Raw genomic sequence first — 19,947 nt, forward strand, 5'->3', positions numbered from 1 at the left:
AGTAAAGATGATTTGAGCAGTAGATATTTTGCATTATCTTCCTTAGTGAACTGTAATGAATATTTTTTGTAGAGTTTGAAATGGGGTTCAGGGGTAAAAGCCCGTATGGTTTGTGCAGTGAATTGTTGTACTGTTACTTATCAGAAAGCAGTGACTGAAATATGTGAGAAGTCTTCACTTGAAATTATTTTTTAGAAAGGAAAACTGTCCTGAAAGCCTGCTAAGTACTACCTTGTAGCAGCGTTCTTTGCTGTCTGTTCATGATTTGAAGTTTTTTGGTGTGTGTTGGTTTTTGTTGTGTTTTTCCTCGGCTCCCACTTAGACTCACTTGGCAGACTTCCTAATCCTGTTTGATTCACAATGTTCGGAACAACTGTGACAATGCTAACTAGCAGGACATTGCGTCACTGGGCTGATTTTTATTATTTTTCTCTTCCCAACCTCAGAGCTAAAGGTCATGTTGACAGATTGCAGGGCTGGTACACGACTGCTGGAGCAAACCGGCTGCGATGGCAGGAACTCCTTCCAGCTAGTGAGTGTCACTGTGCTCCTTCTGATCTATTGGATGCTATTAGCTGTATAATATTAAATTAACTCTTTAATGCCCCCTACACTGCATGATGTTTTGATGTGGAATACTGAAACCCGAAAAAACAAACAACGTAAAACCTTTTCTGATTCCAAAACTCCCTGCTTCACACTCCTTGCAGTTTCGGATCTTGTGTCTGTTAAGTGACTCAAGGCCATTGTTCCTCTCTGCTTACAAGAATATTATTTGAAGTGTAGTCTTGCCAATTAAGTTTCTGGGGAGACTTTCTGATCCTTCCAGGTTTACACTCTTAAGACATCTGGGAGCTTTTGTTGAGCTATTGGAAGAGTTAGAATAAACCCATCTTGGAACGGACAGCTTAAGGTTGTATCGCCTCCCCTGTGATGTTCTGTTACTTGTGACATCATTTCAGGGAAATACATGTTGCAACTCTTTGTGCTCCATGATTGTTTTTCTATTGTCAACATCTTTTATTTAAGTTGAGGTGTTATTCTTGTGTTTTCTTTAGACTGTTTCTATGGAGCTGGTACCCATCCACCCATCCATCCGTTTATGCAATGAGTCATTCTTATGCTAGTTTTCAATTTACTTTAGATCCATGAATATCATTCTTAACGGTGCAGTACAAAGTAAAAAGCGATTATTAGGTGCATGCAGCTAACAGTATACAGTTGTTGTTTTATATATCTATAATGCGTAGATACAGGCTTTTTCATGGTGAGAAGGGAGATGAGGGCTGTGCCTGGCTCATTGTTCTGTGCAAAGGGCTGACTTGATTGCACAGCAAGGATCTGTCTCAAGGCTTTTGGAGAGCTTTCCAGTCTGTATCACTGACTGTTGGGTCACATCCCCATGATTGATAGCAGTAGGCACTAAAGGCCACAGGAGGGAGGAGGGGGTGAAGCTGCCTTCACAAAGTGAGAAGTTTTCATCATAGACCTGGTTCTCCTGAGGGACTTCAACAACCCCAACAGCTGTGGGGAGGACAGTGTGGGTGAGGGACAAGCAACCCAAAAGATTTCGTGGATGCCAGGGACAGCTTTTTGAAGGGAAAGCAAAGTTACATACTGAATATGTTTATTTTATTCTACCTGCAGCACAAGCATGGCGCTGTGCCTGTACTTGCCTCTAATGTAATAATGCACTACTGCAACTGCATTTTAGGTGAATCGTTTCATACTAAGTCAACTTTGAACAGCAGAAGTAATTCAAAGAGCATTTAAGCTCCTTCTCCACCCACTTCTGTAAAGTAAAGATGTCAATCCAATAGATTGCTCTTCTGATTGCTCTGTTTGGTTTTTAAAAACAAAAATCTCAAATGCAGGGAATGGCACTGAGAGACGTGGTTAGTGGGCACGGTGGGGATGGGTTGATGGTTGGACTGTTTGATCTTGGTGGTCTCCTTCAACCTTAATAATTCTATGAATGCTTATACTATAGGAGACAGAACTATGCAGTGAAATTTTCAACCATATTACTGATTTCTAAGGATAAGGACAGTGAGTATCTGAAAGACGCATCTTACCTGTACCAGTGGGTATGCAAACAAGGATGTCAGATCTGTGGAAGTGCAGATCACATAAATCATACCTCTCTAGCTCCTTTACCTGTACAATTGCTTTCTAGTGCAGATGTCAACTAGACCTAGACACTAAACGCTTAAAAAAAATTGGCCTCAACTTGTATTTAGCTTTGAAGCATAATGCTTCTACTTCAGAGATGAAGAGGGGCTTGTATGTCTGGAAGCTTAAGAGGACTATTACAGGAAATTGTAGGAGAACTTGAGAAACACCTAGCCTGTTGTTGGTCACAGGTGATGTGTAAGCTGAAACTCAAGTCTATAATGAACCAACCAGAATAGGTTGGAAACCAATTTTTTATGATCCCTATATTGGCAGTTCACCAATATTTCACTGTTAGGATATTTATTACAAATACAATGCTTGGTTGCATGTATGGAAACAACCACGCTATGCGCTTCACTCAGAAGAGAAAAGCAGGAGTGTATTTATTGATATAATATAATGTAGTGATTTAACTGTGACGTAATCAGGTTTGACCAACCAGATGGCTGGATACACCCAATTATTTACTGCATAGCAGGTCGGGTTAAACACACACATAGAAAACTGTCCCACTGAGTCACGAGGGTTAGAGTGGACCCCATTGCTTTCAAAGCCCCTGCAACCACAGAGGTGAGGAGTCTAGGTGTGGCTGGATCCGCTCCTAGCCTCAGACTTGATCAGCAGTTTGTGTCTAAGGGATCATATGTGCACAAAGATACAATATTAGTAAAGCTAACAAAATCTAAAACAGTCACTTGCTGTGGATCTGTATCGGCAAGGTGTCTTGACATCAAGGTGTCAGGGATCTCTGTGCAGGTGTAACCTCAGAAGGTGTCCATACTTGAGGGGAGATCCCATCGTGCAGCCGTGGCCATGCAAGAGAGCTCAAGGGGACTGACTGTTGGGCTGCTCACTATTTTTGGGGTAAGATGATTGACTCATACTTTTGGGTGCCTGCTCAGATGGCCCTCAGCTCTTGAACCGGATGTCTGCTATCACTGCTATCAGCCCTCCAGTTTGAGACAGATCTGTGCTTGTTAATTTGTTTTAGAAAGTGTGTTATCAGTGCTGTCCATCATCATCTTCCTGTGCAAGGTGAAGGATGCAGTTGGGGAACAAGGAGGGGCAGCACTGTCACACCAAGCATCTGTGCTGACCGTGAGCCTGGTTTTCCCCCTGTACTTTGGGAGGGGCTGAGCAACAGGCGCTGTAACTGGTGTTCCGGGATAACCGTGTGGTGATGGATTGGCAGGAGATAGCAGTCCCTTAGGGTGAATGTCCTCAAAGGAACACGAGCTCAGATGCACGAGTTTGCGGGCAGAGGTAGAGAGGGATGCTTGATTTAACTGAGAGACCTATCTGGTTTTGCATTCTTCTGCTGTGCTGCTTGTTTCGCAGCTCTTACCTTACTGCAGGGCGAGAATTCCATCCCAACCCTGCCCGCTGTCAGCAGGCAGTACTGCCCCAGGTCTCCTATTTGTCCTGCGGCTTGATGCGCTGCTTAAAGGTGGATCTTCATTCCTTTCTTGCGAGAAAACTTGCATGAAAGCGATGGGTCCACGTTAGGAAGCGGAAACGGACGGCGTAAGCAGACACTGGGAACGAGCCAGGTAAGCACAGAGCTTCCCGTCCTCGCTTTCCGGACGGACAAGGGGAAGATCCAGCCCTCCCCGCCCGTACCCCGCACCAAAGGGGCCGTGCCGCGCCTCGCCCCCCGCAGCCAGGCGCGCTCCGGAGGCGGCGCAGCTCTCCCCGCCTCTCTGGGCCCCACCCCGCTGCCTGCCCGGCCGGCGGGGGGCGGGACGGAGGCGTCCCCCGGGCCGCCCTCTATCTAAGTCCCCTTTTCGCCGGAGGTAGCGGTTTCTCGGGGTCGGGATGGAGGCGGCGGTGGCGCGGGGCTCGCTGGGCAGAGCGCTGTCCGGCACCCACCGCCAGGATCTGCCCGGCTGTAAGGCCGTCAGCGAGGCGCGGGTGCTGGTCATCAATACGGGCGGCACCATCGGCATGGTGCAGGACGACAAGGGTGAGCGGGGCGAGCCGGGCTGCAGCCGTGGGGAGCAGCGTTCTGCGGGCGGAGGGCAGGAGAAGGGAAGGAGGCCGCTCCTCGCGCCAGCTAAAAGCCCTTCTTCCAGCGGGCGAGCGGCACCAAAACGGGATCCTTTCTCCTCAAATCCCGCGTGTGTACCGGTGGGAGCGCATCCTTGTGAGCAGCGGCCCCTGGGCTGGGAGCGGCAGGGCACAGAACAACGTGTTTCCTGCAGCGCCAGTCCTTTCTCTCCACGCTCGCGCGCTGAAAATGAAACCAGCTTCGTTCCACAGCTCACGTTGCGTATTTTTTAGCCCCAGAAGAATCGTCCCGGGCTCCGTGGCACGTAGGGTGATGTCGGGTTGGGGGTGTGGAGAGAATGGGAGTAGTTTGGTTAGGATGAACATAAGTTCTCTTTTCTTATTTCATTACTTGGTAGGCAGCGCAGCGTCCCAGGGTGGCTGCAAGCTTCCAGCAATAGAACTAGGGTGCTCCTGTTACCTACTGCAGAGTTTCACGGTTGAAATAACATCTCTGGTACGCATCTGTAGGTTTCAAGCACTTAGGGTTTCACCTCTGAGTTTCCTACACTATATTTGTTTCCTTCCTTCTTAGGCAGTTGCTGTTTTTTGTTACTGTAGGGCACATGCTTCACAGCATTGTTGTGCTTTGTTTTTTATGGCTGTTGTCACTGTGTTTAACCCATGAAATGAGTCTGAGGAATGACAGCTGCAAGAGGAATCCGTGTTTCGAGTGACACGTGGTCACTTTCCTCTATTTGCACTGCTGCTAACATCATTTCCTATTTCTGCTGGCTCAGTTTCCCAAACACCTTAAAAAAAGTCTCCATTCTTTTATGAATGAACTCCACAGCCTCTTTGGATCGTGTGCTTTATTTCTGTTGCCCAACATGTGTCAATCATTACAGCACATGCAAACAATCTGACAGTACTGATCCAATGCTGCCGATGCGCTGCATCCCGCTGAGGGTTCTGCCTGCTTCTTCTGCACAGATCCAGCAGCAGAGCAGCTGGAGTGCCTCTAAGAATATTTGCCAGTCCATCGTGTTTAAACTGAAGCTGGTGAAAGGGCATGAGAAAAGCAGCATGCTTAAAAGGTTGGAAAAAAAAAATCCTCCACAATATGCTTGTTTCTTTTATTAATCAGTACCTAGAAAACACCTGCTTAGAACCATAGCTCAAGCTGTGTTTTATTTCAAGCAAAGTAAACAGCAGTGAGTTCCTTGAGCAGCATGAAACTTTACAGCAGCAATTGAAGGGTTCAAGTAAGGCTCCCACCTAATTCCCATATAGGCTGCTCTTTTATGGCCTTTCCTCTTACTAGAAAAGATGGTATCATTTGTAAATGCTGACAGGAGGAGCTTACTCTCTGCAAAACACATCAGGCCAATGTAGAGCTGCCTCCATGTGTAGTGCAGGTTACAGTCACATTCCCTGGGCTCATTGTGCATGTGTGGATGATTGTTGATTGCTGCCTGGTCTGATGGTAAGATGGTAAGCCCACTGCAGGTGCTTTGCAGTTGCTGTGTGCATGTGGCAACCTCAGCGCCTCTCAGACCTCTTGAACTCCCTGTGGCCCTGGAGCTTAGCCCTGAGGGAGGCCTTTTCAGAGGATGGGTGCTCTCTGTTCACACAGTGAAGTGACAACCAAAGTCACTTGCAGCCTCTCCCAGCATTCCTGCTTTACATTCAAATAAGCCATCTCAATGCATGTTTTAGATTTCTTCCTTTTGCTTCCTCCTACTTCATTCCTCCCACCTCTTTTGCCTTATCAGGAGCTCAGTTCAGAAGGATAATCCTGCTGCTCTGTGCAGTGAGGTTATTGTACCACTGATCCCCACGTCAAGCCCTGCTCCTCCTGGATTGTGCTTTCAGGAAGATCTTTTCCTCAGCCTTGAGTACTGCTCTCTTTCATAGCTTTTACCTCAAAAAATGAGAAAAGAAATCCTACCTAACAAACACAAGTGGGGCTAAGCTAAATCCCCATAGAAGGATTACTTGGAGTAGTCTTTCTGGGTAACATGGTTAATTTTCTGTCTTTTCTAGATGTAGTAGACTGCTGAAGGTCTGACTGCTGTGGTCCAAATAGGACCCAACTCCTATGGTGGGTTCTTTGGGTGTCAGAAGCCCCCAAGACACAGCTGAATTGGAGTCTTTCAGCTCCCCCTTCTCTCCAACACAGGCTATAGGTTAACGAGACTGATAAGTAGCTATTGCTATATTAGCTTTAGTACTGGAGCGAAACAGAGACCTCGGCTCCAGGTGAGACAGAATCATCCTTGTTCTTCTCACCATGGGGTTGCCCAGCTGCAGAGGAACAGGTCAGCAGCTGATGAGAGGCGTTTGGATGAGTTGCATGACTTGCCTCTTCTCTGCAGGGGTGAAGCTGCTACAAATGCTCGGTTAATGAGTTTGGCTCACAGAAGATATTTTCCGTGCATAATAAAGTAGAAGTGTTCTTAAAACTGTCGTGCTTGAGTTCCCCTGCGTGGCTCCTTGAAGCAGTGGAGCAGACAGTACTGCCAAATGTGGGTGCATGCAGGGGACGGCGTTGGTTGTGAGCCAGATGTCTTTGGTGTGTCTGCAGAATCTCTGAAGGTTTGATCACAGTCAAGCAGGCACAGGAAATCCCATCGGATTTGTGAGCCAGAGATGAGGAACGTTCATTGGGAAGAGATTTAAAAATATTATCGTTTGTCAGCTCTCCCGCTCTTAGAACAAATAGGAGAAATAAGCTCTCTAATCCATTGCCAGTATTTAGAGTAAGGTGAACAAGGGAAAACAAAAAAACACTGTGCTGCTGTGTGGAGCTTCAGAGCCAGGATGACTCTATATCCAAATGCAGTGGCCATTTGTGAGTAAGCTAGGGACAGCTTTAATAGGAATAAGCAGGGGTTGTAACTGAAGCAACAAAACATCCAAAGCTGGAAGCACGTTGAGTATATTTTGTAAAACAAAATGTTCCAGTAGGAATCCAAGCAAAGCCACTCAAATGCTGTTGCCATCCTGCAAGAAAGCTGGCTATGAAAAGGCCTCGTACTTCATTTAGGGCAAGCCAGCAAAGAGATTAGGGCATTCTTAAGGGTTTTCCATCAGTTTGGAAAGTAAAGCAGGCTGCATGCACTTCAGCTAATGCTATTACTGTTTCTCTGTACTTTGGAATATTTTAAACAAACTTGTTTGAAGATGAAATAATAAAAAAGATGTGAACTTGTGTGCAAATGGTGTCCAGGCAAACTGAAGAGCTGGGAAGTGGGAGAGAATTCTTCTAGCTGTAGATGTCCCCGTTCCTTGGAGGGGAGTTGAACCAGGTGGGATGATTCTCTGATTATTTAGCCTCAAACTGTGACTGGCTGGCACTGGCAGAAGTTGAATTATGAGGTTTGAGAATTTCTTCGCTGTCAGAGCAGGGGAGACTGCACAGAGCTGGACAGCAGTACCAGTAGAATCTTGGAGTTCAGAAAGAAGTGCCTCTGCTTGAATACTGCAGTATAATTTTATAACTGGAATTGTTGTAATCTAATTGGAATACTGCTGATCCAGAAACTCCTAATGTGCTGCTGGCACTTAAAGATATAGGAGTTAATAAAATATATAATGTTTCACCTTGCTAAATTCAGACCATCTTCCTCAGCTTGTTTCAGCAGCCAAATGCAGACAACCTTCATCCTACCACTATCAGAGCAGCTGCAGGCTGAGTTTACAGTGGAACTCAGCTCTGTCAAACCAAATGTAACATTAAACATTGAAGGCACCTTTTTATCTAGCAGAGAGTAGCATTTGGATTCCTTTTGAAATACCTGGTTGCCCTCAGAATGCCTGCAGGTGCAGCACACCATTCATAGGCTTGGGCTGGTGTGGGCCTCAGCCATCTTCAAGGTCACTTCCACAGAAAGGAGGATGTCCAGGGCAAGGAGAGGGTGAACAGAGCTTAGGATGCATCCACACTTCCATAGAATCATTAAAGTTGGAAAAGACCTCAAAGGTCATCTAGTCCTCACGTACCTCCACTGTGTTAAGGTGTTCAGTCCTCAACCTGCTGGTGGAAAGCTCATGTTTCAGGGAGGGTGATGGGGAACTCAGTATGTAGGACTCATCTGGCAAGCTGCTATTTCTGTCTTTATAAACAGAGATCTTTTTCCGTGTCTGCCTATGCTCAATACCTAGTGTGGGATTTGTTCAGGCTTTCCCTTTTTTTCCCCTTTGTGCAAATACTGTTGCTGCTGACAGTGAGACGTAATGCACCGCTTTTCTATACAGCCATACTGGCACCTTGCTGTCTGTGCCAGTACATCCGTAGGACATCAGCTAAGGAGCTTAGGCAGAAATATCACAGCTTTGTAGTGCAAAACAACATCCGTGTTTGGTAAATATCCTGCCACTGGCTAGAGGGTAGCTGTGGAAAATGCTGAAGAGAATGGTAGCTTTTTGCTATCCGTATTAGCACACAGACAACAATTTAGGTAAAACATAATCACTTGATACGCAGGGGATTTATAACCTTATTTCTGCCAAATAAAGGATTTATTTATTTATTTAAAGCCTGGAAAAGAGTAGCTGCACAGAGAGTTATTGATTACGTTGTTTTCACGTTCTGAGCTGGCAGCAGACTGTTAATGTTTCATGTAGGACAGGCCACAAGCTGGATAAACTGATTTCTTCCCCCCTTTTGGTGCTACTCACTACCTTCCATCCTTTATTTACTTCATTTATTTATTTATTTATTTATTTATTTTCCAGGACTTGCTCCTGAGGCCAATAAGTTAGTAAGCAGCTTGAAGACGATGCCAATGCTGCATGATGATGCATATGCCCAGGAAACAAAACTGTGCAACCTCCATGAATTTCCGGATGCTACATTGGTGCTCCCGTAAGTATTTCTTCCCTGGGGAGAGGGAATTGTGTAGATTTTAAAATAATTGTCCCTGCAAACAATTAATATGGGGATTCTGCTATGAAATCAGCAAAAATGTTTATATTGACTTAAAAGTGGGTGGTGGGAGCGGGTTGATGGTTGGACTGGGTGATCTTAGGGGACTCTTCCAACCTTAATGATTCTGTGATTCCGTGATTGTAAAAGGAAAAAGCCCAGGGTGCCTGGTACTATGTGAAATATGAAGTGTCATAAAACTACTTGAGAAATTACTTATGAATTTGTCAACAAGCAGACATTCCGGACAGCTTAAGTCCTACATTTTTTCTGGATTTTTATATTAATGGGCTACTATGCAAGCATACAAATATTCCCAAATAGCTAGGAAAGCTGCAAATACAGCTCTGTGTAAATTATCTTTGGCATGCCTGATAAAGTAGCATCTAATTAATGCATCCATGAATGGGCCTCATGCTTTAATTCTGCAGGCCTTCTGTTGTATTTTTTTAAAACCCAAAAGCTGATTGTCTTTCCCAGATTTATGCAACATTATGATAATAGCTGATGGGCTTACAATTAATCTGCATTACTTCTTAACTCTTGGGCAATGATTAGTAAGCTTTTAGGTTTTATTTGGAGGGCAGTATGCTAATTTGAGATATTCTACAGCTGTGATGAATGACTGCTTCTGTAAACAAGTTAACTTGGCACAAAGGATGATTTTACAATCACTCAAGAATAAATGGGACTGTTGCTGTTTTGTTATAAGAGTGCAAATGGATATTCCTTAAACTTTACGGAAAAAATCAGAGCATAAAAACAAATTGTAAGGTTTGTTAATTTCTTTCTATTTTGTACTAAGGTCTCTGTGCTAAAAGTAACTTCTTAGAAGGCAGACAGCAGGAAGATGAATGAAGGGAAAATAATGAACTCCCAGCTGATTAATATGGTTGTGAACATACAATTTATGTTAAATCCAATGACTATAACAAGAAAATTTGAGATTTGTTCTGGTACTGTTATAACTGAATGGCTTTTAAATACTTCAGGGGATTTAAAATGTAACTGCACTGATATGCACGTTGGACTCCCAGATAACTTCTTTTGGTGTATGTTTTCCATGAAGTGCAGAAAACCTTGAAACAGCCAATTCAGATCAAGAACTGAAGTTTAAAAAACAGTCCTGTCCTCTTTTTTCTGGCACTGCTCTGTGCCATTTGTGGAGGTCAGTCGTGGCAATCTGCCACTTTCTCTTTTGTGCTGGCTGAGTGATATTTTAACCAGGCAGCTGAGAAATAATGCAGCTTTCTGAAGGAAGAGAGTGGGAGTATTTTGTGAACTTTGTGAAACCGTGTTGTAACTGTGACGTAACAACAAAGATACCAACCAATGATCATCCTTCTTGGAGAGAGGAGTCGAAAGCAGTGGAGTAGGCTGCTCTTGGTTGTGATATGCTGTGTGTTATTTAAGCAGCACTTCCTTGAGAAGCTCTTTTCACAAATTTTCCGCTGTCTTACAAAGTTGCTCTTAGGCAACACGTCAATAAAGCAGTTTTTCGTATGATAACTTAATTACAGTAAGTCAGTTGTTTTTGAGCGATAACCCCATGTTGATTAAGTACTTTCTCTACTGTAAGCAGCGCTCACACAGGCTTCGTATGGGGAGTGGTTGCTCAGATTTTGTTAGGTGATTTATTTTTTTATTGCATGTTTTATGTTGTTATAAGCAAGAATAGCAAGTAGGGAAAAAATAGCACTTGCAGATGCTGAGGGAAGGCAATGAACTCCGTGCTCTAAGCACATCCAGATGTTGTGGAGTATCATGGCCTTTGACTGTCTTACATTCATAGGAAATAAATGTAGAAGCATCAGTCACAGTTAAACAAAACTTTGCATCGTCATCAGGCAGTGGAGTAACATTGAGAATGCTCTGAAGGTGATGCTGTTGGCCGTGCTCCTGGATGGCTTCGCTTGGAAGGGAAAGTAGGAAGGGCTGAGCTGGCCTGCTAGTAGTCCTGATATGTTAGCTGCTTGTTTGTCATCACATTTCTAAAGACAAACATATTCTGACTGCTAAGTATATATCTGTTTCTCAGGGTTTTTTAAATGCTTTTTTTCTTGTCATTTTAACCCTGTAGCAGACAGTAGGTCTGTAAGTTTTAGTGACATGAGCTGTGGTCATTCTCATTCCTAGCTTGAAAATTTCCTTTAAAATGCTAATAGAAAATAGTTGCAGTGTTCTTTTTTTACCCCAAACCTTGTAAGTAGAAAAGCTCAATTTATATGCACTTGGCTATATTGATGGGTTAAAGAAGGTGGAGAAAAGGGAAGTTTTATGGGGGTAGAACACCTGCTCTGTTTGTAGCCTGTGTAGCTGGCAATTCAAAGCTCTTGGAAGAGTCAGATTTCAGATGAAGAAAGGGAGATGGATGGTCTTTGGAGGCAGGGAGAGCAGACAGCTATAACAATCCCACTGGGATTACACAGTCATTTTCTCCTTAGACACTGAAAATTCACAGAATCACAGAAAAAAATTCCCCTCTAACTTTGGAATTTTGCACTTCTAGATAGCTCTTTTTTCTGGTCGTCTTCTGCTGGGCTTCACGCTATGTGAAGTTTGAAAGCATTGCATTCCTCAGCCCCACAAGTACTTGACTTTTTTTATACTTGCACAGTTGCTTTGTCTCATCTGCCTTGCACTGTGAGAAGTCTCTTCTCAGTTATCAAGGCTGCACTTGTGCAATAGACAATGACTGATTACCGGTGGGGCCACTGTTTCCAACTATGCCAGTATTTTAAGGTCTTTGATATTATTTTGTGCTTAAAAGTCCACATCATTCACAAGAGATGTCCGGTACCAACGATGTCAGATGTTAACAGGCCCGATAGGCCAGGACTTGAGGAAGGTAACCTAACACTAGGAAACTGTGGGTCATTTGGCAACAGTTTACTTGATGGTATTAGATAAAAAAGGAAACATTTTCTGAAATCTGAGGTCAGAGAAACCAAGGGAAGTAAGCTTTGTAAAAGGTGTAAAAATAAAGGGCAGTCCTAAGACTGAAGAGAAGACTCCCTTCGTTGCAAGGAATTTGTAGCTATCACAGCATTAAGCAGTTGTTGAAACTCATCTGTGAATCCTCTGTGTATCTGGGGAGCTTTACAGATTCCTCTCAATAGCTTAGGAAGCATTTTTGAAACCATAAGGCTAGATATGAACTTACGTTAGAACTCAATTCCAAACTTAAACAAAGTGACTCTGCATTATTCTTACCTGCCTTTGTTTCTGCCAACTTCTCCCCACCTCCCAAATTCTAAGTTTAGTAAATTGAAGTGTTTGTACTTCAAACCACATCAAGTCATGAGTTTCTACACTTGGAACTTAATGTTTCAAATGTAAGACCATTTCCTTGGCTACAGACTTGCAGATACAGGGAGAAGTTACTGCTTTAGTGAAAAAAATGAGAGGCTATGAGCTGCTGTTAGCCCAAATAGTGATTTTTTCCCCTGAATTATCTTTCTTTTTAGTGTCTCTAAGCAAAACAAAAGAATTTTCTACACAATCCTGGAGCTGTCACCACTACTTGATTCTTCAAACATGACACCGGAGGACTGGGCCAAAATTGCAAAGAAACTTGAGGTATGGTGGTGTGGGATAAAACTTCATTTGTTGCTAAAACAAAACTGGCACTGTGTTTAGTACACTTAGCAAGGTATAACAATGTGGAACTCCTATAATTAAAGTTTTAATGTCATCCCTGTTTCTTAGTTAACTGTAAAGCAAGAAGTACTGTGCTTGCAAAGCATGCATTTTGAAAAGGCTGCAGACTCATTTGTTACGTAGCTCTTCCTGTGACAAGCCATAATTCTGTAAAATGAAAAGAAAAATTGCAGCTGTGATTGAATAAGATATGTAATATATAGATTAATATGTTATAAAATGTTGGCTTCGATTCACTGTGCCAAGTGTCAAGTAAAAAGAAAAGTGTCAAGTAAAATCCTTAGGTGCAGGTAACTTAGCAGAAGGTTGTATAGTTATACAGCATTTGAATGTTCTGCTAGATGAATGGTTAGCTCTCAGTGTAGGAAATAATTTCATATGCCTTTCTTACTCAGACACTGTCCTGACTAGCTTTGGTTTTGCAACCAGGAGAAAAAACATTACCAAGGTTGGCTTTCACACACTGGGAAATGATCAAAGCCCTAAATATTTTTGTATATACAGATAAACTCATTGTATACTTCTCTAGATTAAGAGCATTTCTCTGCTTCTGTTCCCATTTCTTAACTAGGTGCTTTAAAGAAAGCAGAAATATGAAACATTTCAAATAATTCATACCAGGAATTCATATGTAGCTGTTAGCAATAAGTAACCTAAGTGGGCCTACAAAGACTCTGCTCTTCCACTCCTCCTCATTCTGCAGTGGTGTCTTTGTGTTGTAGGTCTCCTTCCACCAGGCTGTACCCGTTTTCACTAAGGGTATAATAATACTGGGAATGCTACTGAAGGTTATGTAACAGTCTTTGACCTTTAGATCCTCTAATCCTGAAACCATCAAAGTAAGGGAGATGCTTCACTTATGGAATGCATCTTGACGGTTCAGAGAAGAGATGGAGAGGGTATGGAACAGGGATGCAGCTGGGAAAAGCCCAGGGCTGAGAGTAGGGTATCTTAAAGAAGGCAATGCCATGTTGAACAGGAGAGAATTTACCTTTCTTCCTTAATGGGACATCAGTTTTTTTACAGCTTCTCAAAAAATGTGTGCAGAATACGGCTTCTTTAAATCCAGTACATGCAATCCAAGTGAAAAGTGCTGAGAAGGAAAAAAAATTCCTCAGCTATCCAGCTTGTGGCTAGACACTGCCACGTTGTGTTCATCCTCAGTGCTTCCTTGGTGCAGCTGTAACACGTTGGAGACTTCTCAGAATGGAACACTTTTCAAATGGAAAGTCATTTCTTTGGGATTTTTCCTTAGTGAACAGGCTGATCTTTTGTATGGTGAAGGTTAAGACAAGCTGTGTTCTTTATCATTTAATAAGATTCACAAGGCTGACAGTATTAGTGAAGTGTACAGACTGAATTAGATAGGACAGGCAGCTATTTCTGTGATTTTAGCCCTTGGAATTCACTTATGTTGATTCAGCATTAATGAATACAGCAGCACGCTTTATGCATCCCAGTTCCTGGCCTGCAGAAAAATCTTGCAGCGTTGGTTGTTCTGTGGGCTAACTGTTGAGAAATAAACAGAACTCCACTGAAACTTTCAGTAGATAGCAACATGAAGGGATGAGTATTGGTGAGGAAATAGTAAAGGACAAACAGAAATGTATGGGTGGATTAGGAGCTGACCATAATAACAGGAGATGCCAAGTGTGTGTGCCCATTGAAGTAGATTTCTTATGCTACAAAAGGAATCTGATTTAATTCTATGGAAAATAAAAAAAATTCCCACTGGAACTTTTTTGTATTTGCTCAGACTGCTGTATAATCATGTCCATGTAAACCAAATTACATTAGAGACATCAGTTCCTTCGACTAAAGTGTTTACCATGTGCATCGCTCTTAAAATAGAGGAACCAATTCCTTTCTCCTCTGAAAGCCAGCTGATGATTTTATCCCATCAGGATGAAGAGTAATTAATGGTTTTGCATTAAAAACTTCCTGTGTAGAACTGTACGTAGATTGCATCACAGAATTGTAGAGGCTGGAAGGGACCTCTGGAGATCATCCAGTCCAACCCTCTGCTAAAGGAGTTCCGTACAGTTGGGCAGGAAAGCATCCAGGTGGATTTTGAGTATCTCCAGAGAAGGAGGCACCACCACTCCCTGGGCAGTCTGTTCCAGTGCTTCGTCACCTACACAGTAAAGAAGTTTTTCTCATGTTCATATGGAACTGCCTGTGTTTTTCAGTTTGAGTCCGTTGCTCCTTGTCCTGTCACTGAGCATCACCCAGAAGAGCCTGGCCCCATCCACTTGACTGCCATTCATTATTTATAAGCATTGATAAGATCCCCTCTGAGCCTTCTCTCCTCCAGGCTGAACAGTCCCAGGGCTCTCAGCCAGCCCTCACACAGGAGATGCTCCAGGCCCCAGCCATCCTTATAGCCCCTGCTGGACTCACTACAAGTTCCCCATCTTTCTGGAACTGAGGAGCCCAGCAGTGCCACAATACTCCAGATGTGACCTCGCCAGGACAGAGCAGAGGGGCAGATCACCTCCCTCACCGTGCTGACCACACTCTTTTTAATGCACTCCGACTTCATAAAGTCATTATAAAATGACTTATTTTTTTGCATCTGTTCGTGCCTGGTTCTAAGGCAAGCACGTGTACCTTACCGTCAAACAGAAACAGCCTCTTCAGCTCGGCAGCTGCAGGAATGGAGTACTGCTTGAGAAGTGATGACGTTGAAACAGAAGAGGGCACTCTTACACTGGCAATCTGCCTGGCTGCCAACCGGATTACACGGGCTGTTTTTTTCTATATGTACATCATGATAGCCTCGATTTGCCTCTTCTGTTCCCGTAAATGATGTAATCCCCTCAGTGAAAGCAGCAACAAGAAATCAGACCATGCGACCGATTTGCATATGTTAACATTCCTGTTTCGAGCCATTGCTAAGCTTTTCTTAATTAGCAGTCTTCTGGTTTAAAAATGCTGCATTAATATGTATACATAGAAAAATCTCTTTGACTGTTCCTTAATTAGAATTACAGCTGTAGTGTTTATTGTCCTATTAACCCTTAATTATGTTTAAACTCAAAACGTGGATATTTGAGGAGGAATTACCCATGTGGTACCCTTTAAAGTATCACACTGTTGCTTGCATCAGTGAAAGTCGTGCAGTCCATCCGTTGCTTTGATGCCAGTGCATTGTTCTAACAGCATGAAAAATGTCTCTCCGTCTCCAGGAGCACTATGAAAAGTATGATGGCTTTGTGATCCTCCATGGCACTGACACAATGGCATACACAGCTTCAGCCTTATCCTTCATGTGTGAGAACCTGGGTAAAACTGTTGTTCTGACAGGATCGCAGGTAATGGGCTTTATTTGAAATAAAACTTCATTTTCTGTTTTTGTATGCAAAGCTGCATTGAATCTTGACTGTCATTATGGCTTTTAGTAGTGCAGGACAGGCCTCTCGCCAGGGTGATGCTCACAGTGCTGTTAGAAATCATTGAGAATTGACAGGCTTACCAGCTGAGGATCTGCCCCATAATTTTATCATTAGTGACTTTACAACTCCATACCACATCAGACCAGTAGTTCATTATGGTCGGAGCCAGATGCTTCAGAGAAAGATATAAGAGCCTGTCATTGGCCATTGTGTAATAATCTGTTTATATGAGAGGCATCCTTCCAGCCTCAGGTGGCTGCTGGTTGTTAGCTGTCTTTTTTTTTGTTGTTTGTTTTAAAGCCCTGAAGCTTATTACTTTTTACTTCATCGTTTCTTAGCCCATCTTATGTTACTCATTGTTGCGTTATTTCTCATTTTTTACAGTCTCTCAGCATTGTATGCATTTTTTATCATTTCTGTTCCACGAAGCATCTCACACAGTCTGTCTTTGCCTCTAAAGACAAGATTTATTAATTTTCATTCTCTTAGCTGGAGATCAGACCTTTGCATATTGTCAGAGGAGGAGGGGTTGTCTTACTAGAATAGCTTGCTTGAGTGTAAAATACAGCTCTAATCTAGTCACAGAAGAGAGATGAAACATAGCACTGTAAAACCCTTCTCCAGCATCTCGTAACTTCCCTTTTACTTGTGGTCTATTTGAAGTCAAAATACAAAAGTCTAGGAAGGAGTAGGCTGCCACTTAGTGACTTGACGTGGAACAGTCGAGTTGTGGTACATCATATTCAAGGTTTTACTATTTTTTTTGCTTAATTATTTGGGGAGCTGCCTGGCATGATCTAGCAATAGAGCATGTGACTTTTTTTTTTTTTTTTTTTTTTTTGCTGAAAGAAGCTCTGACTCTTTGTTAATAAAGACACAATCTGCAAAGGCATGGAGGTCATCCCTGTCATTCAGCAGACCAGATTTCTGCTTTTAATCTTGTTCATTTCCGTCAGTCACAACCTGCTGGCTCAGGTCTTGTATACTACTATGAGGAAAGATGGTGCAAGAGAGCTGTTCTGAAGCCATAGAGGCAGTTCTGTATGAAATGAGACTTGTTTCTGTACTAGCACTTCTCCCATGTTCAGTCACGTAAACTGAGCTTGCTTGCTTTATATTCCTGATATTTTTCCTTCTAAAAACAATTGCTTAATCATACTAGAATCATCTCTACATTATCTTTAAGCACTTGCATTATAGAAGCAGGATAAGCAGAGGGAAACCCCACCTTCTGCTGTAGTTTAAAATAGTTTGGATGAAGAAGTAAACTTGTCATAAATCATTGTTGTATGAATTATTCATGTATCTCTATTGCATAAGTTGGATTCTTTTTTTTTCCTGCTGTGTAGGCTTTATGAAAGGGATGGGGTTTAATTTCATTCTCTACTCCTCAGGTGCCTATATACGAGTTGCAGAATGACGGCCGAGCCAACCTTCTGGGGGCACTGCTTTTTGCTGGGCAGTTCGTGATTCCCGAGGTCTGTTTGCCTGTGAAGACCATCTTGACAGCTGCTCTTCTCCCTCTAGTTAGGAACTCATACTTAAATACTCAAAATATCTGGTAGGATTTGCACTTGAAAGGGGAAGGAAAAAAAAAAAGATTCTGCTGAGGTAACAGCCCCTTGCATGGCAAAGCACACACTGTTTTCTCAGGATTAATGCCTCATTTTGCCTGTGTGCAATCTATAAACACTATCTAGTCTGAATTTTAGCTTGCAGCAGACTTGAAATCAGAGATTCCCTTACAAACGCGTGGGATCTGAAGCATTTCTAAGTCAGTTTTTGAACTGAAAGTTACTTTGAAGTTCTTGAGTTGCGCTAGAACTGATAGCAATATCTTCTAGCTCTAGTACCTGAAGACTGAAGTGTCAAGGGTGATACACATAATAAACATGGGAGCATCTCCATGGTCTCAGCACCCTGCTTTTAAAGACGATGATGCTATGCAAGCCAAAAATCTGAGAGAAATCTGGTCAGGTTATTCCTTATTTAACTTCTGCCATGCTTACCAGTCTTTACAGGATATTACAGCAAGGCCAAGATCTTCATAACTAACAGCAACTTTGAGGTATCTGTTTTTGTTCAAATTCCAATTGACTTACTTTTAGGGGCTTGAAAAGAAACCAATATTATTTATATTTTTGGAAGTTATCCTTCATTTCTACTAGGCCTTTTGTTAAGATTTGGGACTCTGAATTTAGATGTAAGTGTGCACAAACTGTCTACACTGTTCCTTTCCTCTACCTCTGGACTCAGGCAAATTTGCTGTCTCCTAGACTCTACTTCATAAGAGGATTATGAAACTAGTTAGCTCTTAACCTATTTTCTTCTTCTTAAATTCTTAAACCAACGTGCAACAGATGAGCCAACTCTTTTTGAAAGGGTAGGAGTTGTAAACATCTACTGGCCTCTGAGTAGTTTTAAAGATTTAGAAAACACTTTATAAAGGACAGACTATAGTATTTATCTACTGAATCTTTTAATTACTGGCTTATTCATAGACCTGTTTCTTTACTTGTTTTGCAGGTGTGCCTGTATTTTTATAATAAACTGTACAGGGGAAATAGGGTGACTAAGGTGGATGCTGGGAGTTTCAATGCCTTTTCCTCACCTAACCTGCCTCCACTTGCAAATGCTGAGGTTGATATTACAAGTAAGCAACATCCTCTCTTAAGCCTTGTAATTTATGCCACATGTAATAGAGCTGTAGCTGAAAAGAATCTGTGCCTATGTAGTTGAAATGCTGTTTTAAAACTCAAATATATTTGAAAGCACTGTATTTTGACTCCACTTTATATGCTCTGAAACTTCAAATATTAGTAGGACTGAGAATTTGTGAACTCAACTGTATTTATCTCTTGAATATAGATGTGAGCTGGACAGACTTTGACTCAAGATGTAGACTAACCAAAGGGAATTTTTCCCTTGTGTCATGAAAATGCTTGCTCTGAAGATAAAAATGAGTGAGTGAGGATTGAAAGAACAAAGAGTTTACTCTCATTAATGACTGTGCTGGGCTCTGAGATCAGGCAAAAGAGTCATTATTGAGTACATGCCGTTTCAACAGATCGTCTGTTTGATGCATGACATTTTGTAAGATGTTTTACTGGATATTTAGAACCTGTCTAAACTGCAAGCAAACTGAAAATTATGCTTTGTGTGAAGTTTTTTTTTTTTTTTCCCTGACTTATGAAGACTCCTTGTAATTTGTATGTGTCTGCTTTAAAAGGAGGAGAAAAACTACAGAAAGATTTCATTACCTGTTTGTAAAGGCGTTAGCATTCTGGTGTTGGTTCTTGAACGTTGGTTCTGTTTCTTTGGAAAGGAGAGAAAAGAAACCCATTTAGAGTCTCACCAAATAAGGGGCTGTCAAAAAACAAACTAAAGGACATTTTTCAAAAATAAGTTGTGCTAGCTGCTTTTGGATATATTTTAGAAGGTAGAGTCCTTGGTGACAGTCTCCATTATTCCCACAAATAAGAAGTAGATGGAGGTTCACAAATTCTTTTGCTAGGAGCTCTAGATTTTGCAGCATGGTGTTCTGAATGGTGTCTGCTACTAGAGAGGGGCATTCTGTAATTTGGAAAAATAAATGTACCCCTTCAACCAAATGCATGGCAGTCACTTTAAAAAGTTCTAGGCTCAAAAGGGCTATGTTTATAGCAGGGCCAGATAAACTAAGGAAACCTATAAAATACTGTAGTGATCTGTAAGACATCTCTCTGGTAGAGAGTTTGCCACTGTAGTTTTACTGTGCTGCGTCAAACACTGAAATGCTGTCAGCTGATTGTTTTAGGAAAT

General features: G+C 42.4%; 1 protein-coding gene across 2 annotated transcripts in view; it reads left to right on the forward strand.

Moving 5' to 3' along the window:
- Nucleotides 1-381: 381 nt before the first annotated feature.
- ASPG (asparaginase) overlaps nt 382-19,947 on the forward strand; it is a 48,084-nt gene continuing 28,518 nt past the window's right edge. The window contains exons 1-6 of one of the 2 annotated variants that reach the window (XM_048949087.1): nt 382-532; nt 8,902-9,031; nt 12,559-12,670; nt 15,940-16,065; nt 17,541-17,624; nt 18,673-18,799. In XM_048949087.1, coding sequence (XP_048805044.1) covers nt 382-532; nt 8,902-9,031; nt 12,559-12,670; nt 15,940-16,065; nt 17,541-17,624; nt 18,673-18,799 — 730 coding nt within the window. Of the gene's footprint in view, nt 533-3,811; nt 4,139-8,901; nt 9,032-12,558; nt 12,671-15,939; nt 16,066-17,540; nt 17,625-18,672; nt 18,800-19,947 lie in introns of those variants that run through there. The other variant, XM_048949086.1, reaches the window with a different exon arrangement.

The sequence above is a fragment of the Lagopus muta genome, chromosome 6 (genome assembly GCF_023343835.1).
Source record: "Lagopus muta isolate bLagMut1 chromosome 6, bLagMut1 primary, whole genome shotgun sequence".
Classification (NCBI taxonomy): Eukaryota; Metazoa; Chordata; class Aves; order Galliformes; family Phasianidae; genus Lagopus; species Lagopus muta.